Source organism: Manis pentadactyla, chromosome 10 (assembly GCF_030020395.1).
Source record: "Manis pentadactyla isolate mManPen7 chromosome 10, mManPen7.hap1, whole genome shotgun sequence".
NCBI classification, from domain to species: domain Eukaryota; kingdom Metazoa; phylum Chordata; class Mammalia; order Pholidota; family Manidae; genus Manis; species Manis pentadactyla.
The window spans coordinates 112,527,146-112,544,311 of NC_080028.1; the positions used below are offsets into that span (position 1 = coordinate 112,527,146).

The 17,166-nt window shown below is 32.0% G+C and overlaps 1 protein-coding gene across 7 annotated transcripts in view; it reads right to left on the reverse strand.

Moving 5' to 3' along the window:
- Window positions 1-17,166, reverse strand: part of PPP1R12A (protein phosphatase 1 regulatory subunit 12A) — a 133,506-nt gene that overhangs the window by 20,331 nt on the left and 96,009 nt on the right. For all 7 annotated transcript variants that reach the window (XM_036912325.2, XM_036912322.2, XM_036912323.2 and 4 more), the window contains 6 exons: window positions 11,435-11,525; window positions 10,311-10,496; window positions 9,900-10,068; window positions 7,978-8,099; window positions 5,125-5,190; window positions 359-375 (listed from right to left, as the gene is read on the reverse strand). In XM_036912325.2, the coding sequence (XP_036768220.2) occupies window positions 359-375; window positions 5,125-5,190; window positions 7,978-8,099; window positions 9,900-10,068; window positions 10,311-10,496; window positions 11,435-11,525 (651 nt within the window). The remainder of the gene's footprint in view (window positions 1-358; window positions 376-5,124; window positions 5,191-7,977; window positions 8,100-9,899; window positions 10,069-10,310; window positions 10,497-11,434; window positions 11,526-17,166) is intronic.

The window sequence follows — 17,166 nt, forward strand, 5'->3', positions numbered from 1 at the left end:
GGTTTAAAATTAGCAGCATTTTAGATTTGATGAACTACATGGATTTCATCAACCTTTGGCATTAATAATGAGACAATCAATGCTGAAGTAACTTAGGAAGCCCAGGAAAATTTAAGTGAAGTTATCGCTATTGTAAAGATGTAAGAAAACATCTTTCTTAATGACTTACTGTGAGTATTGAACTTTGCAAAGTTCTTTGACAAAGAAAGCTAGTTAACAGTTATTAGGTCATCTAAATATCTATAGATTTTCATTACGCAAATAATTCTAACAACTTAGAAAACACATAAATATCTAGCAACATACTTTCAGAAAGGATAAAAATGAAAGAAGTTCAGTAAAAAAATTTAAAGCATACCTAGGAATGGAATCCGTCTAGAGAAAAAAACAAAGATAGGCATACTAAATTTTTGTTTTCATTAAAGTAACTTGATTGACCAAGTAAATTTAACATAACATTTATACTGTTTTCATATTATTAAACTTATTCATTTACTATGTATTTTTTAAGTTTAATGCAGTTGTTCTTAGATGGAAGTTCTAGAACACAGAGTTACTGTCTATTTTCACATGCATGATACCATACAATCAGATTTGGCAATTTGTGGTCGTCTTTTGTGAATTCCTATAAATGCCACCAAACATTATTTTTTAATTTGAAGAAAAACTGAGAGACTAAGAAGGCACATATCCATTTCTTATACTTACTCAAGCAGGAGAAAGTAACATATTTACTTTAAGAAGTGTCAAATTTAATCTGTAACATCCAAAGTAATCAATCTCTCATTTTTCTGTTTTTGAGGCATGCGTGGTAAGCAAATTAATATCTAAGGTATTTTATGCACAACAGTATACATACATTTTGTTTAAAATTTGCTTTCTGGAAATCCAACTATACATTCCTCCAAAGTTTAGCGATTAGGGGACAGGAAATTATGATTTAATTTTCTTAAGTATGTGGTATGCCATACTGAAATTCCAAAAACTCTTCTTATTTAAATAATGAAGTGATTAATAGGGTAAAACAGTTTAGGAAGCCAAAGATTTTTGTTTTGTTTTGATGGTCATTTTTAGCTCCTCTTTCTACTAAAGCACTAATTGAATCTATTGCTTTCTGTAACGCAACTATTCAGAAATGGTTTGTTGAATTCCTCAATCTTTGAATGCATTACAAAATTACTTGGTTCCTTTGGAAATGAAGTCTGCCTTGGACTACAAATATCTATTTATTCAAGTCTATTTAAATTTCCTTTGCAAAGCCAATTTTGCACTTGCTTCCTATTTTTTTTGGATGTAATGCTTCATTTTAGTGACTTATTCTTTAGTTTTGTAACAATTTTGAAGTTAAATTTCAATTTTCAAGATACTAAATTAAGTTGCTAAAAGTGTTTATGCCTTGAAAGTTCTCATCACAAGAAAAATAATATTCTGTGTGATAATTCTTTAACCAGATTTCTTGTGATCATTTTGCTACATATACAAATACTGAATCACTAAGTTGAACATTTAAGCTAATATAATAATGTCATTATAGTTCAATAAAAAAAAGGCAGAAACAAAATTCAGATTCAGGTATTATTCAAATTTAGATATTCAAATCCATGTGTAAAATAATGTGTACAAATCAGACAAAATATCACATCTCACATCACAGTATGCACCCTGATTCACTGAATTAAAATTTTAAGAAAATAAATTTTAAGAAAAACTCCAAGCAGTCACAGAAATCACACAAATTCTACTTCCTTGTTTTGAAAAATCATGGTGCTATTATTGGTTATTTTTTAGTATTTTTTAAATTGTGGAAAAAACACCTAACATAGAATTTACCATTCACATTGTTGTACAACAGATCTCTAGAAATTTTTCATCTTGCAAAACTGAAACACTATACCCATTAAACAACTCACCAGGCCCTAGCAACCACAATTCTACTCCATTTTTATAAGTTTGAATACTTTAGATACCTCATGTAAGTGGAATCACACAGTATGTCTTTTCTGTGACCAGCTTATTTCAGTGTCCTTGTGCTCCCTTGTGTTTTAAAATTATTTTTCTAAAATACCCTTTTAACTTTTATGATTAGTGTCATACACCCATATAAAACTGCCACAGCATAAAAAGTTCCTCTACAACTCCCCACTCTAACTTCTTTGGATAACCATTATTAACCTTTTTTATGCTAACATAAAAAGAACTATCAATGCAAATATATTTTATTTAATCTAGTCCCTACCAACAGACATTCAGGATGTTTTCAGCTTTTTTCTTTGTGCTGCTTTGAACATCTTGTAGATTTATCTCTACATATTTCAGTAAAATCCTTGGGAATAAATTTCTAGAAGTGAAATTGCTAAATTAAGCTAAAAGGCATGACCTTTTTCAGAAGGCTTCTGATTTGTAATGCTAAACTGAACTCCAAAGTGGATGAATTTATTATAGGTCCCAATCTTATGTGAAAATGCCTATTTCAAAAGGAATCATCCCAAATCTGGGCATTACTGAGCTCTGCCAATTTCACTTTTATATTAATTATGTCTGGTTATTAATGGGACTAAATGCATTTTCAAGCTTATTGGCCATTTACATTTCTTCTATCATAAAATTCACATATTTCATGAATTATGTCTCCATTTGCTATCTTTTATATATTATAAATACTAATGTTTTTAAATGTTATAAAAGAGGGCTAAGATTATTTACCTTTAACTGAGCAAATACGTGTCTCAACTTCAATTAAGGCTATCTTTTCTGTCATATTCTTCTAGCTTTGCAGGTTTAAATCTAATTTGTTAATCTTTTCCCTTTTTCTTGGTTTAGTGTCATGCTTAAATTCTTGACTTACTATAAATGTCCTTTGCATGGTAAAAGTTTTATTATCCAATAATTTCATGAAAGCAAAATCATAAAAGCAAAAGCAACATAAGTGCTATTTTTGAAACTACTGTACAATATTATGACAAAGTAATGAAATTTTCTGTGATAATATTTAACCTTAATTTTCCTTTAATTCATATCCTGACAGCAGAGAGCTTAAGCTTCATATACAATTCAGAATTTTCAAGAATGTTTTGGCATTTACAATTTACTTTTCTTTGAAGCAAAAAAAGTACATGCCAGAAATCAATGTTTCAGTGTGGCAAACTCTGATTCTATAAACTGAAGAGAAGTTCTGTTCTCAAATACTTTTGAGGTGATGACAAAACTATTTCAGAAAATGCACAGGAGAATCTTGCTGCTAACATTATTTCACAGAAAAGTAAAGTCTGATACTACAAATTTTTTAAAGAGCAGCACACTGGACGGAAGCACTTTTCTAGTCTATTATAGAAAACACTGTGGATTACACAGTCTTAACTTCCATTCTTCCTCTTCCTCACAGGGCAGTAGGAACTAGGTTTAGGTGAGATGGTATGTAGCCCATATCAGCAGCAAAATGGCTACAGTTTCTCAGTGCTGGGACTTGTCTGAGATAAGTCAGTTATTATCATCCCAGCTCCACAAAGTAAAGCAGCTTGCGGACGAAGCTGACATACAGGGTTGTGCAATGTAACTGAGTACAATAAATTCTCTGTTTAATTCAGTTTGAGTTGGGAATTCTGTTACTTGTTTCAAAAACAAGATCCAGACAATCCTCTATCTAAAATGAACAAAAACTAAGTTGTTTAGTACTAAGAAAATTTTTCTTCTTAGAAATTGTGTTCTGCTCATCCTTAATGTATCTCATGTATAGTTTTAACAGTAAAATATAAACACAATATGTATCAATATGCTTCCAAGTCACAACTTTGGAAGCCAGAAAATCTTTTCCTTCTATCCCAGCGTGGTGGCACATGGGGTCTGTGGGCCAGGCAGTGACAAGTACCAGCTGGGGATGGTTTACTAGCTCCCTCTCCTTGTTGACCTGTCCATTGTTATTCTTTGAAAGATGGGCATTCACAGAGTACTACTGGGAAAGGAAGATGGTGGCCAAGTTTACAGAATATAATAAACAAGAGACATAGATGACCTAGAAGAGTACTGACAACTGATTTACAAAGGGTTTAAAACTGACAAAAGCTTTATTTAGCCTTGCAAATAATTTAGCCTTAGAAGTAATTAATTCTTCAGTCTGCCTGGCTACCTGAAAATAAAATAAAAGTACCTTTGGGTCAAAGAAGGCAACCCTGGCCCTAAAAGCAATGTCCACAGTCATACAGTCACCTACTACACAGGTAACCAGCTTCTGGTCGCTTATCACGTGTAAGTGTAGATCCTTGCTGACTACAAAGAATTTTAACAGCTCTAGTTAGGAACTCCAAGTCAAAATGAAGAAGATATGACCAGAATGACGTTTCAGGCTAGACAGTGCTGAGTTTATAAGATCAGAAACAACTCATGTTGTGCACCCCTATGTGAATGCAGCTCTTTGCAGTGTGTCAGCTCTCTGCACAAACAACAGGGCAAGGGGGTTTGGGGGAAGGGGGAAAGGGGTATGGCTGGGGAAGCCAGTGGGAAGAAACTTTCACCATTTGCTAGCTATGCAAACTGAAGCCATTCAAACTAGTTTCATCAATACTGGGAAAGAAAATGCCTTTTTCAGAAGATTGTTGGTCAGTTGTGATAATGAATATAAAAGTACTTTAGAGACAATAAATTTCTAAACAAATGTAAAGAGGATAAAAATGCCTTTTGTTTTCCAGAACATTACTTTGCCATTTACAAGACTAAAATCTGGCTCTCATAAAATATACACTACTTCTAGATACTTTCTATATGGACGTTTCTTTGTTAAAAGGTACTATTTTCTTCTTTGTTTTTTCTTTTCAACTTTGAAGACTAATTTACAAACAATAAATTACATATACTTAGACTATACAGTTTGAGGAGCTTTGCCAGTTGTGTACATCCATAAAAATCATCACCACAATCAAGATCCAGAACATTTCCATTGCTTCTGAAACATTCTTTGTGCCCCTCTCCAGTCCCTATATCCCTGGATCCCAGAGACCCACGGACAGTCTATCCCCAGCATGTGGATGCAGTGTGCAGTGACTGTCTTGAATGAATGAACATGAACACAAATAAAAAGTAATTCTTAAAAAATAATGAATACTTCCAAATACAAAAAATAATGCTTTTTACCTGAGTTTCTTTCTTATTGGATCCCTCTTCTGTATCTGATTGTTGTTCTTGTTCATTTTCATCACTCTAAAAATGATTGTCAATTTATTTTAGTAAACTAAAGCTTTATTTCAAATGGTTCATATTTAAATACTTTAGGGCTTTCTAATTTAAAATGACCCTTGAGAAAAATCTACAAGGAGATAGACCAAAAGGAAAACTGTTTTTAATGTGGGAGTTTTTCTATCCTATTTAGAGGAAGGCTATTTTGCCAACATGGCAAAATCCCAGCAGGTCAGCATATACAGTGAAGAAAGACAATCTGCCAGCAACATGACTTAGTAAACACATTCATTTTGAGGATTAGGATGTTGGAGGCTTAGCATAAAAAAGGAAAAGATACTCCATTTTACATTGTAATAATACTCCACATACTTGAATAGTCAATGCAAGTATTATTTAGCCACACAACTATGAGGCAGCAAATATAGGAAATTCATTACCTTAAGTAAGAAAAGATGGATTCTGTAAGCCTGGCAAGATTTATATAATAGTCCTATTATGTTTTTACATTTAGGTAGTTTTCTCAGGAGTTTAACAGCACACCAAATAGAAAATCAGAAATTTCTTCAGAGTTTAGAGCACTCTAAACAGAAAATTCAGGTCTCAGTTGGCTAAAGCTGAAAGTCTTAGATTATGGGAATATTCTACTAGAAGGCATTGAACAGCTCAACAAACCTTCAAACTAGTTTCAAAGAAAAGGGAAATTTGCATTAAAACATACCTAGCTCACACTCACTATAAAAGTGCCACAGGCTTTAAACTATACCATCCTAGTTTCATACTTATGTATAGTTATTTTCAGCTATGTGACTTAGGGAAAATTTATTTAAATATTCTTTGAGCCATAGATGCCTAATCTAAAAAGTAGGGATAAGAACTTTACATAATTAGAATCTTTGTACAAGCTATCTTTTTGGTACCTAGCAAAAATGATATGTGAAGTTATTAAGTAAACAGGAGAAATCAATGCTGCTACTACTAATATTATTTATTAATATAAATAAATTCAACACCACAAACATTATCTTTATGCACTGTAATTTCATAGAACATAGGAACTAAAAAAAAAAAAAGCGGGGTAGCACACAGGTCCTGAAAAGTAGTTAACTATAGAAGATAGGAACCTAGTAATACTATAGAGCCAAGCTACCTAACCACACACCCCCCTTTCTTTGACAAGGCCCTTGGTTCTTCTGTGGGCAGTCTGATATAGGTTCAAATGTATGACTATGAAAGGGAAAGGACGCCATGCTTTGATGGCTGATAAACACAATTCAATCAGGCTCAATTTAACAAGTTGAGTACTGGAAATATAGATTTCAGGGAGGATCCTTATAATGCTAGTTAAGTGTACGACTCTAGCAAATAGTTTTGAAGGGAGAGCTGCTTTGAATAAAACTGGGAAAAGATCAATACTATATAATAAATACAGCTTTGTCTATGAATCTAATAAGACGTGAGAGTTATGAAGAGATAATTTTTAGTAATTAGAGTTCCTATAAGACTGTGAGTTTTTATTTTACATTTACTTTATTAAAATGTTACTGGGCAATCAATCAAAATCAACCAGAAATCATGTCCTTCCTGATGAACAAAAATGGCTCGCCAAAAGAATACTGAACCAGAATCTGATCAGTTCTCCACTTGCAACTACCAATTTATAGGAAATATTTAAAAACTACAGAAATGTGTTAAATTATACTTCAGGGCTATGATAACCCAGCTCATTTGAAGGTAACTATAAGGAAAGAAAGTAAGATGGAAGGAGAAAATTAATTGATTTTAAAAGAAAATTTGAAGAAATAACTAATTATAATGTATGGTCCTTATTTGGATCCTAATTAAACCATCAAAGTATAAAATGCAACAAAAAACCATGTATAGCATATATGAGTAAACTGGACATTGAAAATGATCAGACAGTCAATATTAAGGATTTATTGTTAATTTAACAACAAATGTGATCATGGTATTTGTGATCATTTACTGTATGATAATGTATTGTGGATGGTTACTGTTATTATTAAAAATACAAAATTTTAATAATTAAAAAAAAGTCCTTGTCTCTTAAAACACATACTGAAATTTTACAATGAAATGATATTCTAAGATTTTCCTCAAAATAATACGGCAGTTGGGGAAGTGGTGGAGATTTAGCTTAAACAATGGACACCTGGAGTGCGCACATTATTCTTTTCTATTTTGTATACCTGAACTTTTATATATTAAAAATTAAAATTAAAAATGGAAAAATAGAAGAGGTTAAAAAAAAGGGTGAAAACAAACTATGTTTACCCTCCTGTACTTACACACTGCAGTGAAACAGTTTAAGTTTCACATTAACAGTGCTACCCCCACAGCTCTCCTTTCTCTGCATATGAATAGCAATGTCAGGCGTATAGAGAACAAGAAAAATTTTTATAGGATTGTCCTAATTTGAAATGTAATGCACCACTTTTTATAATCATATTCTTGAAAATGGGATTGAATGTGAATCACCTTTCTCTTAAGAATTTCTAAAATAAGGGAGTTTAGCCATTATATAACAATCAATACATGTAAGCTGAGCTGCAGCCATTATTATTTTTTTTCTAAAATTGGGAAACAACCCTGTATTTAAGTAATACCAAAAACCTAAGTACTTGTTTACCTATCCTTATAAAGAAGAAATTTCTAATTTAATAACTTGGCTCAAACATATAATGATAATTTAAAGAAATATGCAATCTGAGGCATATGAGAAAGCATTAGTATATATTTTAGGAAAGATTAAGCACACTGTCAAAGTTGTTTATCGTAATAGGTTCTCACATCTTGTGTCCAAAATGAAACTCCTGTGGATCTTCTTTTCTCTCTTGGTCGCCGTCGTTCTCTGATTGACTTAGGTTGTGATTTATCTTCTCCTTCTTTTTCCTCTTCTTTCTTTTCTCCCTCTGTGAAGGATTACAACAAACCACATGTAGCAATGTGTGTTGACAGTATTTTGCAAGATAAATACAAGAACAATTCTAAGTCAACCTCCTTTGTGAAACCTTCTAAAATTCTCTAATCAGAATTAATTTTTGCCACTCTTAGTGCCCCTCAACAACTTTATTTAAGCATGTATCTGTATCTCCCATCTGACATGATCTTGAGGATCAAGACAGAATGAATTTAAAGTACTTCATTTTTCTAGTGCCTAAAACAAAAACTGTGTTCAAAAGACAGTCAATAATATTTGTTAAATAGAAAAAAACTGATCCTATGAAGACAGTGGGGTTCCAGTCATTAACGTCTGATGGGGAAATAATTACTATATCCAAACAATTCTCAATGATGAAACAGTTAGTAGCGTCATACAAATTTAAGCTTCTGCTTCTACTATTCCCAGTTCTCATTCAGCAGAATACAGTATTTATTTCATTTCTATTAAATAGTATCTAAACACCAACCCTTTCTTTATGGAATAAAATATTTATCTGTTATCAAAAACAAAACAATGTAAAACAAAATGTTAGTCTTAAAATTTGCTTCCTTCCTGGGAGTGTTAAAATGGCTTCAGATTTATGTATTAGTAGAGTATCAGAGCCTTTGAATATGCTTTAGAAAGTAGACATACAAAACAAAGTAATGTTAAAAATGATTTTTAAAAGTCTCCTTGTATCATCAGCAAAGAGTTACAGCAAATGGAACCCCAAAACTGTAATATCAAGAGGTTTTTTTTTTTAAGTTGTTTTTGAAATTAGAGCAAAATCTCAAACTCCAGCACATACAATAGCTATCCAGAAAATAAAAATGGGAAAGATGGGTCAAGAGGGCACCATTCTGAGAGGGTGTGAGGGCTACCATTACTTGGCTCCAAGCCAACTGTTGGTATGTGAGAATTCAGACCCAATGTTGTCAAATCTTCCAATTTTTCAATAGAAGATGGAAATCTGGACTTTTATGCAAGCATTCCTAATTTTAAGTGTTGGTTAAAAAATTTACAACATTATGCAGGCTTCATACATTGTGGTTTAAAGAACTGAGATATCTCAATGACCAGCAAAAGAAACATCAGCTAGACATTGGGAAAAACCTAATTTTCTGAAGTTTATTCCATATGATTACTGATATCAGATACTTGCATGACTAATACCATAAGACTTTGATTTTAAAATATAAAATGCCTACAATTATGAATAGCTTTGTTTAGTATCCAGCTCTGATTTAAAGTAGGAATTATAATTTAAACAGGCAGTCTGTATGAAATAATAGGAAATGTTAACAGTATGTATCAATCAATATGCCAATATATAGCTCAAAAAGATATCTATTCCTCAAGAAATAAGCATGAACAATTTTATTTCAACAAGGACATTACATGTACTGTGGTTTTAGTTTAAATCAATTTCACAAAACATATTTAAAAGATATGATCTACATAATAGGCATGAAATAACTTAAGGTATGAATAAACTGCTCCTAGAAATAGTCACCTACCAATTCTTCTATATTGTCTTTTTTATATTCGAAGACATAAGGATTTTTGTGAAGTCTTAGGTTATAAAGATATATGCTATCAATGCCAGACCATATAATTATCTACTTTTATTTTCTATTTTTCTTATTCTCAACTGTTTATATTCTTTCTGTTCAGGTAGAATAACTCGCAGTTTAGGATGCTGTTTCTTTTCTGTGGTCCTCTTAATCAGGAAAAAACAATTCAAAGTATTTGAAAGAAATGAGATGTTTTCAAAATTTGGTTTTCTTACCTCTTTCATTTTCTTTTGTTAATCCTCTGGAATAAGCAGAAGTTATACCTACAAGACTATTTGGCCTGTTTAACTGACTTGAAGTATAGAGTGAACTGCTCATGGTAGAAAGTGAAGAGGATGGAGTGGTTGAACTTGAAGTTGATACTGGTCTATAACGCTGAAAAGTCTGTGAAACATTAAAATTAAAACCCATTTGAAATATTAAGCATAGTTAAAAACATACAGAATCTTTAAATTCCCTTCAAAGGAAAAGTAATGTTCTAATCATGTCAAAATAATCCGGATATTCGTTTACTATCCTTTTTGAGTATGTGTCATATGGCTTGTTGGCATATAGATCTCTTGTACTTAAAGAAGCACGTAACTACTCACGCCATCTGTCTTACTGTGTTGTTGGTATACTGTTACCTCATCATATGTCCTAGAATACTTCTGTTTATATTCATCTTCTCTAGATGTTTCTGACTCCTTCTTTTCCTCCTGCTTCTCTTTATCTTGTTTTTCTTTTTCTTCATTTTCTTGTTCTCTGGTTCGGGTAGAGCGACTTCTTCCTATTGTTTTTTCAGCTTCCTGAAGATCGGTCAACGTCACTCCCTGCACATAAGTAAGATAAATTTAACTATGAGAGGCATTAAAGCTTGTTTCAAAGGAATATTTTATAGGTAAATAGATTAAGTGAGTATATTAAAAGTCAAATACGCATGTTTGGGATTGTTTGCAAATTCAAGCAGTTTCTACTTAAGTTACATTGATTTTATAAAGAATTATGAGGAAGGACAACAACAGGTACTGGAAAAGATTTTAAAATTCGTGTAAGAAATCGTCATTATATTCAAGAAATTAGCAAAATAGTATAGATTATAGAAATACCATATGAATATAAATATTCCCAGAAGTTCAGAGAAAGAAGGAAAAGGTGATATATGTATTGTTTATGTTTTTATATACGACTATGCACACATATGTGCACACAAAGATTTCAGTAAGAAATAATTTTGAAGGTTGAGCCTTTCAAAACTGGTTAGATTTCAAAAAGTAAAGATACAAAGATAGAAAAAATGTTAAGATCCTAGTAAAAAGTTCAGCTTTAAATACGATTAATGGTAATGATCAAAGAATTGAATCTGGACTTTAGAGCTCCTCTACTGTAGGAAAGGAAAGACACAAAGATACAGGAATAGAAAGGAGGAGGTAAAGAGATGGTAATGTAGCCTGAGTGACATTTTCCTTATACTCACACATTAGCTATTTGATATACATGATATAAAAGAGCTATTCTCCCACAATGCTTAACCACTTACCAAATGCTCTGTGCCACACATCGTATTAGAAATACAAATACATACTCAAAGAGATACAAAGGCACATGAAAATTAGATTAAATGTAGTATAAACAGTGTGACTATACACAAAAGGCTATGGGAGGATTATAAAGCAACCTTAATCTTTTAAGATTTAATCACATTATTTACTGACATCACTATTTTCACTATTTATTTTGAAGTTTTATATATTATACCCATTAAATATACCTGCGTTGATCTTCTAGACTGTCTTGCTTGCCTAGATCTTGCTTTTCTTTGGGATTCAGACTCTTCATCTCTAACAGGAGTGAGGTATGATCTGCAGTAATAAATAAAAGTTGTTTGTTGGAGATAGAATACCTGTGAATTTAATTTCACATGAATGTGTGTGAATGAAGCATACCAGTTTAGCATATTTTTAATGGGTTTTAAGAAAAGGAGTCTTCAGAGAACAGTTATACCCACTCTGAAATTCAACAACGCAATCTGAAATTTTTGAGATTGGAACTAATGAAATTCTTCCTAACTACAGTTTTTTTTTTTAAGGCTACATAGCATCATTCCTCCTAATACCTTTTTTGATTCCCTGCAGCACATCCCAGATATGTGAAATCACCTGACTAACCTCTAGCCTGCTGATGTCTTTTTTATGGTACAATGGTTAGTAGGATTTAATCCAACATTTGGGATGTAGGATGACTAGTGAGTAAGCAAAGCTCCTTGCATTCTTGTCATTGTGCATTTATCAATAATGTTTTGGGAGACATCACTGTCTTGCTCACACTTTGAATTCCCTAAAAATTTAAGTGTTTTTATACATCAACTGCGTTAGTATCGGCATCTTACTCTTGGGTAATTGATTTTCTGATACAAAAAATTAGACTTAGCATTTACCTTCATTAAATTTCATCTTATAAATCTAAGCCAGTGTGATACTCTGTCACAACATATGCACAATGTCAAAGCATGCATCTGTCAAGAGTTAAATAATTAAATGTTTAAACAAGTGAAGATAAGACAGAGCCCTGCACAACAAAAATCTTCCCTCCAATGATCAATATTACCTGGGAGTTCAATTGTTAACTTTATCTAGTTATATTATTACCATCTAGCTCACATCTTTCAGAGAATGCTCAGAAGTTGAGTATTTCTATTTTCTATGTAGTTTATTAAGTTTATACCACCTACCCCCTCTCCAAATGCTACTTTTTAAAAAGGCTCTTTAGTTGGCTTTAGTATTCTTTTCAATTTGCAATTTATTATTTAACCTCCCTGACCCTATTACTTTTATAACAAACTCCAGAAGTTATTCTTTGTTCTATGTCTTATCATCTGTTTTTCCTATGTGCATTTAAAGCTCTAAGTCCAGAGAGTACAATGCATCCTTAAACTCCTTAGAATCATTTACATTTTCTTCAGAATTCTTTTCAGAGAGCCACCATTCACTTTGATACACAGGAATTTGTCTTTCCTTTCACTCGAGTTTTTTAAATCTGTCTCTCTAAAACTATAATACATGATTAATTATTCCTAGGAATCACCTTCTTGTATAATTAACCCTAAGATGACGAGGTCATTTCTCAAGAAAGATCCTAGCTGCCTAAATTTCATCAATTAACTCTTACTTGCTGGCTAAAGTTAGTTATAGAGGACTGGTTCGTGTTGCTTCTACTCTAAATACAGATAAAGTGTAGGCAAGGTAAGTCAAGAAATTCTCATGAGGGTGTTTTTACTTAAATGAGATACCTAGCAAACTTAGAGAAAGATGGAAATTCCACTACTACTATATTTTGATTTAAGTTGTTTTTATCATCTGGCTGGAGAAAATATCACCTGTTTCCTCTATCTGGTTAATAACTTATGGCACTATATCATAATTATATACTTTTTTTTCTCTCTTTATCCAAATGTTCTCTATCAATCAATTCTTCCCCTCTAGGTTTCTAGAATATCCTAAAAGATTACGTCTTTTTGCTATCATAGCAGCACTACATTTACCTTATCAGTAAGGCACACCTCATTAAATTTAAGCATTTCAGTGAAGAGCTCCATCTTACAAATTTATTGCTACTAAAATATTAGTACTAATTTAAGTTCATCACTTTAAATTTTTTAAAAATCTAATTTTAATTTTTTTAGAAAACAGGTTTCTAATTGTTTTCTCTTCCTTTAACTTATCTCCTAAAGATGGAGGGCAAGGGAGACATTCATTGAATAAAACATTTTAGTTATCAATATTTCCTCAGTTTGACTTTCTTTCAGTTGAGATGCTGCTACAGATGGCTTCATCTGCACCAATGGCTAACTCCAGAGAGAGATGACTGACACCTGCAGGACATCTGCCCCCTTTTCCTTCTGCAATGCTCAAGCTGCACCAAGCATGACATTTCTCTTTCTCCCATTGTTTCATACTTTTCATTCTGTCTCTTTATCAACTTTCTTGAGTTTTAAGGTTTTTATTTACATATAACAGATATTTTCCTATTTTTATAATGACTCTAGTAATTTTTCTGGGACAAAGAAAAAGAGAATAACTACTAAACTCGCTATTAGAGCTTAAGAAACATTAATTCTGTAATACAATTAAAAATTTACTTGTTGTAGAAGCTATATAAATTTGGAAAACACTATACATTCTAACTTTCTCCAAGAAAATCACAAGATATTAAAGGGTCTGAGAAGTACTGATGGAAGAAACCATGTAACTGTGTTTAACTCTGCATCTCTCAAGATCATTTAAGTAGGGAATACTTTTTTTTTCTTTTGTAGCAAACTTATTAAATGTGGACAAGTGCTTCATGAACCATCACCTTGGGAAATATGGTCCTATGGCTATTTTTTTCATCCATTTATTTAAAACTTATTTATGCACATACTAGGCCTACACAATTTATTGCTTTTTGGACTTTCACCAGATGAGAAGAAAAAAATAAAAGGAGACGATACCTAAATGTGATATTTAAATTAACAACAAAAAAACAACTGATTAAACAACAAAAAAAATTATAGCTGCCCAGATGGCCTCATGTATCACTTCAGCATTTCATGAGCTGCTCTGAAATTAAGCATGAACATGGACTACTGAATTCTGGCTCCTCTGTGTATGGGCAACGTTTTCATATTTAGTTCGGAACAAGGAAACTTACATTGCCACTTTGCCTTTTTACCCTCATGGCAAATAGCACTAATCAACCATCACACTATCTCCATTCTTTCTGGACAGTTTTAAGTTGCCTATTCTTTTTCAACAGTTTTAAGTTGCCATGAAAGTTAATTAAGTCTATTTGCCATATTTGGTTTAACGTATGCAACTCAGAGGATAAAAATTACTAGTTGAAAGAACTTGTAATCTTTTTTCATTTAAATTTTCCATACAACAGTTGCCCCAAATTAGTATAAAAATCTAGCCTATCAATCTGAAATACTAATACAGTTTCTATATTTAAGAGCCCCCACCTGACATCAGTTCCTTTCTCCTCCCTTGGGATGCCTATATAGACCAGACCTCTAAGAAAAGGATGTAGAAAAAATAGAATTCATACATTTTATGTGTTTTTAATTCCAAAGAGCTGATCATCAAAAGGATGATTAAACTCTATTGCTGCCTTATTAATCATTACTGTATCATACTGGAAATCCTTCTTATCACTACATAGGGTGTATAATTATACTCCGTAGTACTCTTAGATTGCTTACTATTTTCTGAGCAACCTAAAAGTTATTTTTAAATTTAAGGATTTTTTCCAATAAATTTAGTTATTCTATGTATTTTTTATTTCACTGACATTTATTGGCTGAAATATTTATACTTATTTATAGTAATTATATTTTGGTTAGTCAACCATATCACATCTTTAAAAAACTGAATACCAACTCTTGTTTCTCACTGAGGCTTTTCTTCCCAGAGGGAAGATAAATGTGCAAATTGGAGCTAGCTGAGCCAAGGAAAGATGGCGGAAAAGGGTCGTTACACTAAACCAACAGTTCCATGTGAATTCAAGCTACAAATACAAACCAATTAGTAAGGTACCATTTTCCACTTTGAAAAAACATTGGAGAATTAGAGATACTTAAACAATGAAGAATTTGCTGTACTGCTCCTTTTATTTAAAGCTAGCTTCTCTTCACTACTCTGATCCAACCTGCCAAATTAATCCACTGGAAATCATTAACCAACAAAAACAGGAAATTGTCATAATCCTGATCAATAAGTACACTAAAATTCAAGAGTACTGTGGAATTTAATTTGTGCATGGTATAAGTTTATATAATATCCAAAGTACCTATGCTAAGGGTACCTAAACTGGCATAAATGTATTGACTTATCCTGTTCAGTTATAATATATTCTTAAATCACCATGTATATACATTTTAGGGCAAATATTTAATTATGTACATTTCAAAACCATTAATGAAATTTAATTAAAGAACAAACAGAAGAGGCCAACAATGTATTTAAAAGATTGCAATTACCTGACATAAAACAAAACACAAATTAGTATTACTTCAAACAACATTGAAACAAGACAGACAAAAATCTCTGTAATGAAGACAAGGAAAAACAGCAGACACATTTTGTTTCTTATGCTATTAGAATCTGCTGTGTCCTAACAATATCTCCAAATACTTGATTTTCAATCTTTAATGTCTTCCAGGATTAATTCTAAAAAGTTGAAACTCAACTCTTTTCAACAACATAAAAAATAATGAAGTCTAAGGTTAAGAATCATAATTTGTTTGGAAATAGTCTGACGATTATGGGGAGACATTTATTTGGCTTCAACTATCACTGGAAAATTTTTAAAAGGCATGGAATACTAGAGATAGAAAGGATTCTGGAAGCTAAATATTATACAAATTAAACAACTCATTTTACAGAAGAAAAAATTCTGACCTGGAAAGAACTCTAACTTTAGGATTAAGGCAGAAGAAGGAGTAAAAAAAAAAGGACTGCTTACACTTTTCCTCTTCAAACCTCCCAAATCCATGAAAGCAAAGCCCTGAAATTTATTTCCACTAGAAGAAAATGATGGGTGCCTGTGATCCTTTAATTTCTATTGTCTGTCTGGCCTTATTGAAAACACCTCAAAAACCTAAAACTGACTTTTACCATAAGGATGAAACCAGAAACAAATGATAAGGCCATCTGTATATGAAAACTATGCGCCAGAAATAAAACAAAGCTAATCTGGATGGTTTTTATTAAGGAAAATATCAGTTATGTAGCTAGTTTCATTTTGCAAGAATAAAATTTACAAAAATATTATATTCAGTTTCCTAAGATTTTCTTCTGTTTCAAGAGGAAAAATAAAATTCACAGCTAGGGATTACGCATGATATAGCAGAAGAACCCTGGACTGATTCTCCCGCAATCTTGAGCCTAGTCTTACCTCTCACATTAATGAACTATATAAAAGTGGAAAAGTCACTTAATATGCCTGGCTCTTAATTTCCTTCTGTAAAGCAAGGATATCAAGACAAATAATAGGTTCCACACCTCTGGTTCCATACTAAATAGCAGCAGCAAGGAGTGAGCAATGCTCATAAATATATTTAAGCATACAAAGTAAATTCACAGACCCTTTAATTAATAAATGCTTTCTACATACCAGTTAGAACTAAGTGAATGTGTTCAACATACTTAAAATTATTTGGCTTACACATAAGCACAAGAAGCCTTTCTTCACCAAGAGAATCTTAAAATGAAAATCTCAAAAACAACACAAAAACATTTTATATTTAAACATCTATCAAAATTCTTAATGGGGAGAAACAATGAAAAGAATAAAAAAACCTGTTTTTGTCATGTTATATCTAAGTTTTCCATATTGTGATTATATATGTTTAGGTCTTTATCAGAAAAATGTTTTGAATTACAACAACCTTTAAAAAAACTAAGATGGCTAAGTAAGACAACTGTCTGGCTTACTGCCTTTAAACAAAAACATCAATTCTGTCTA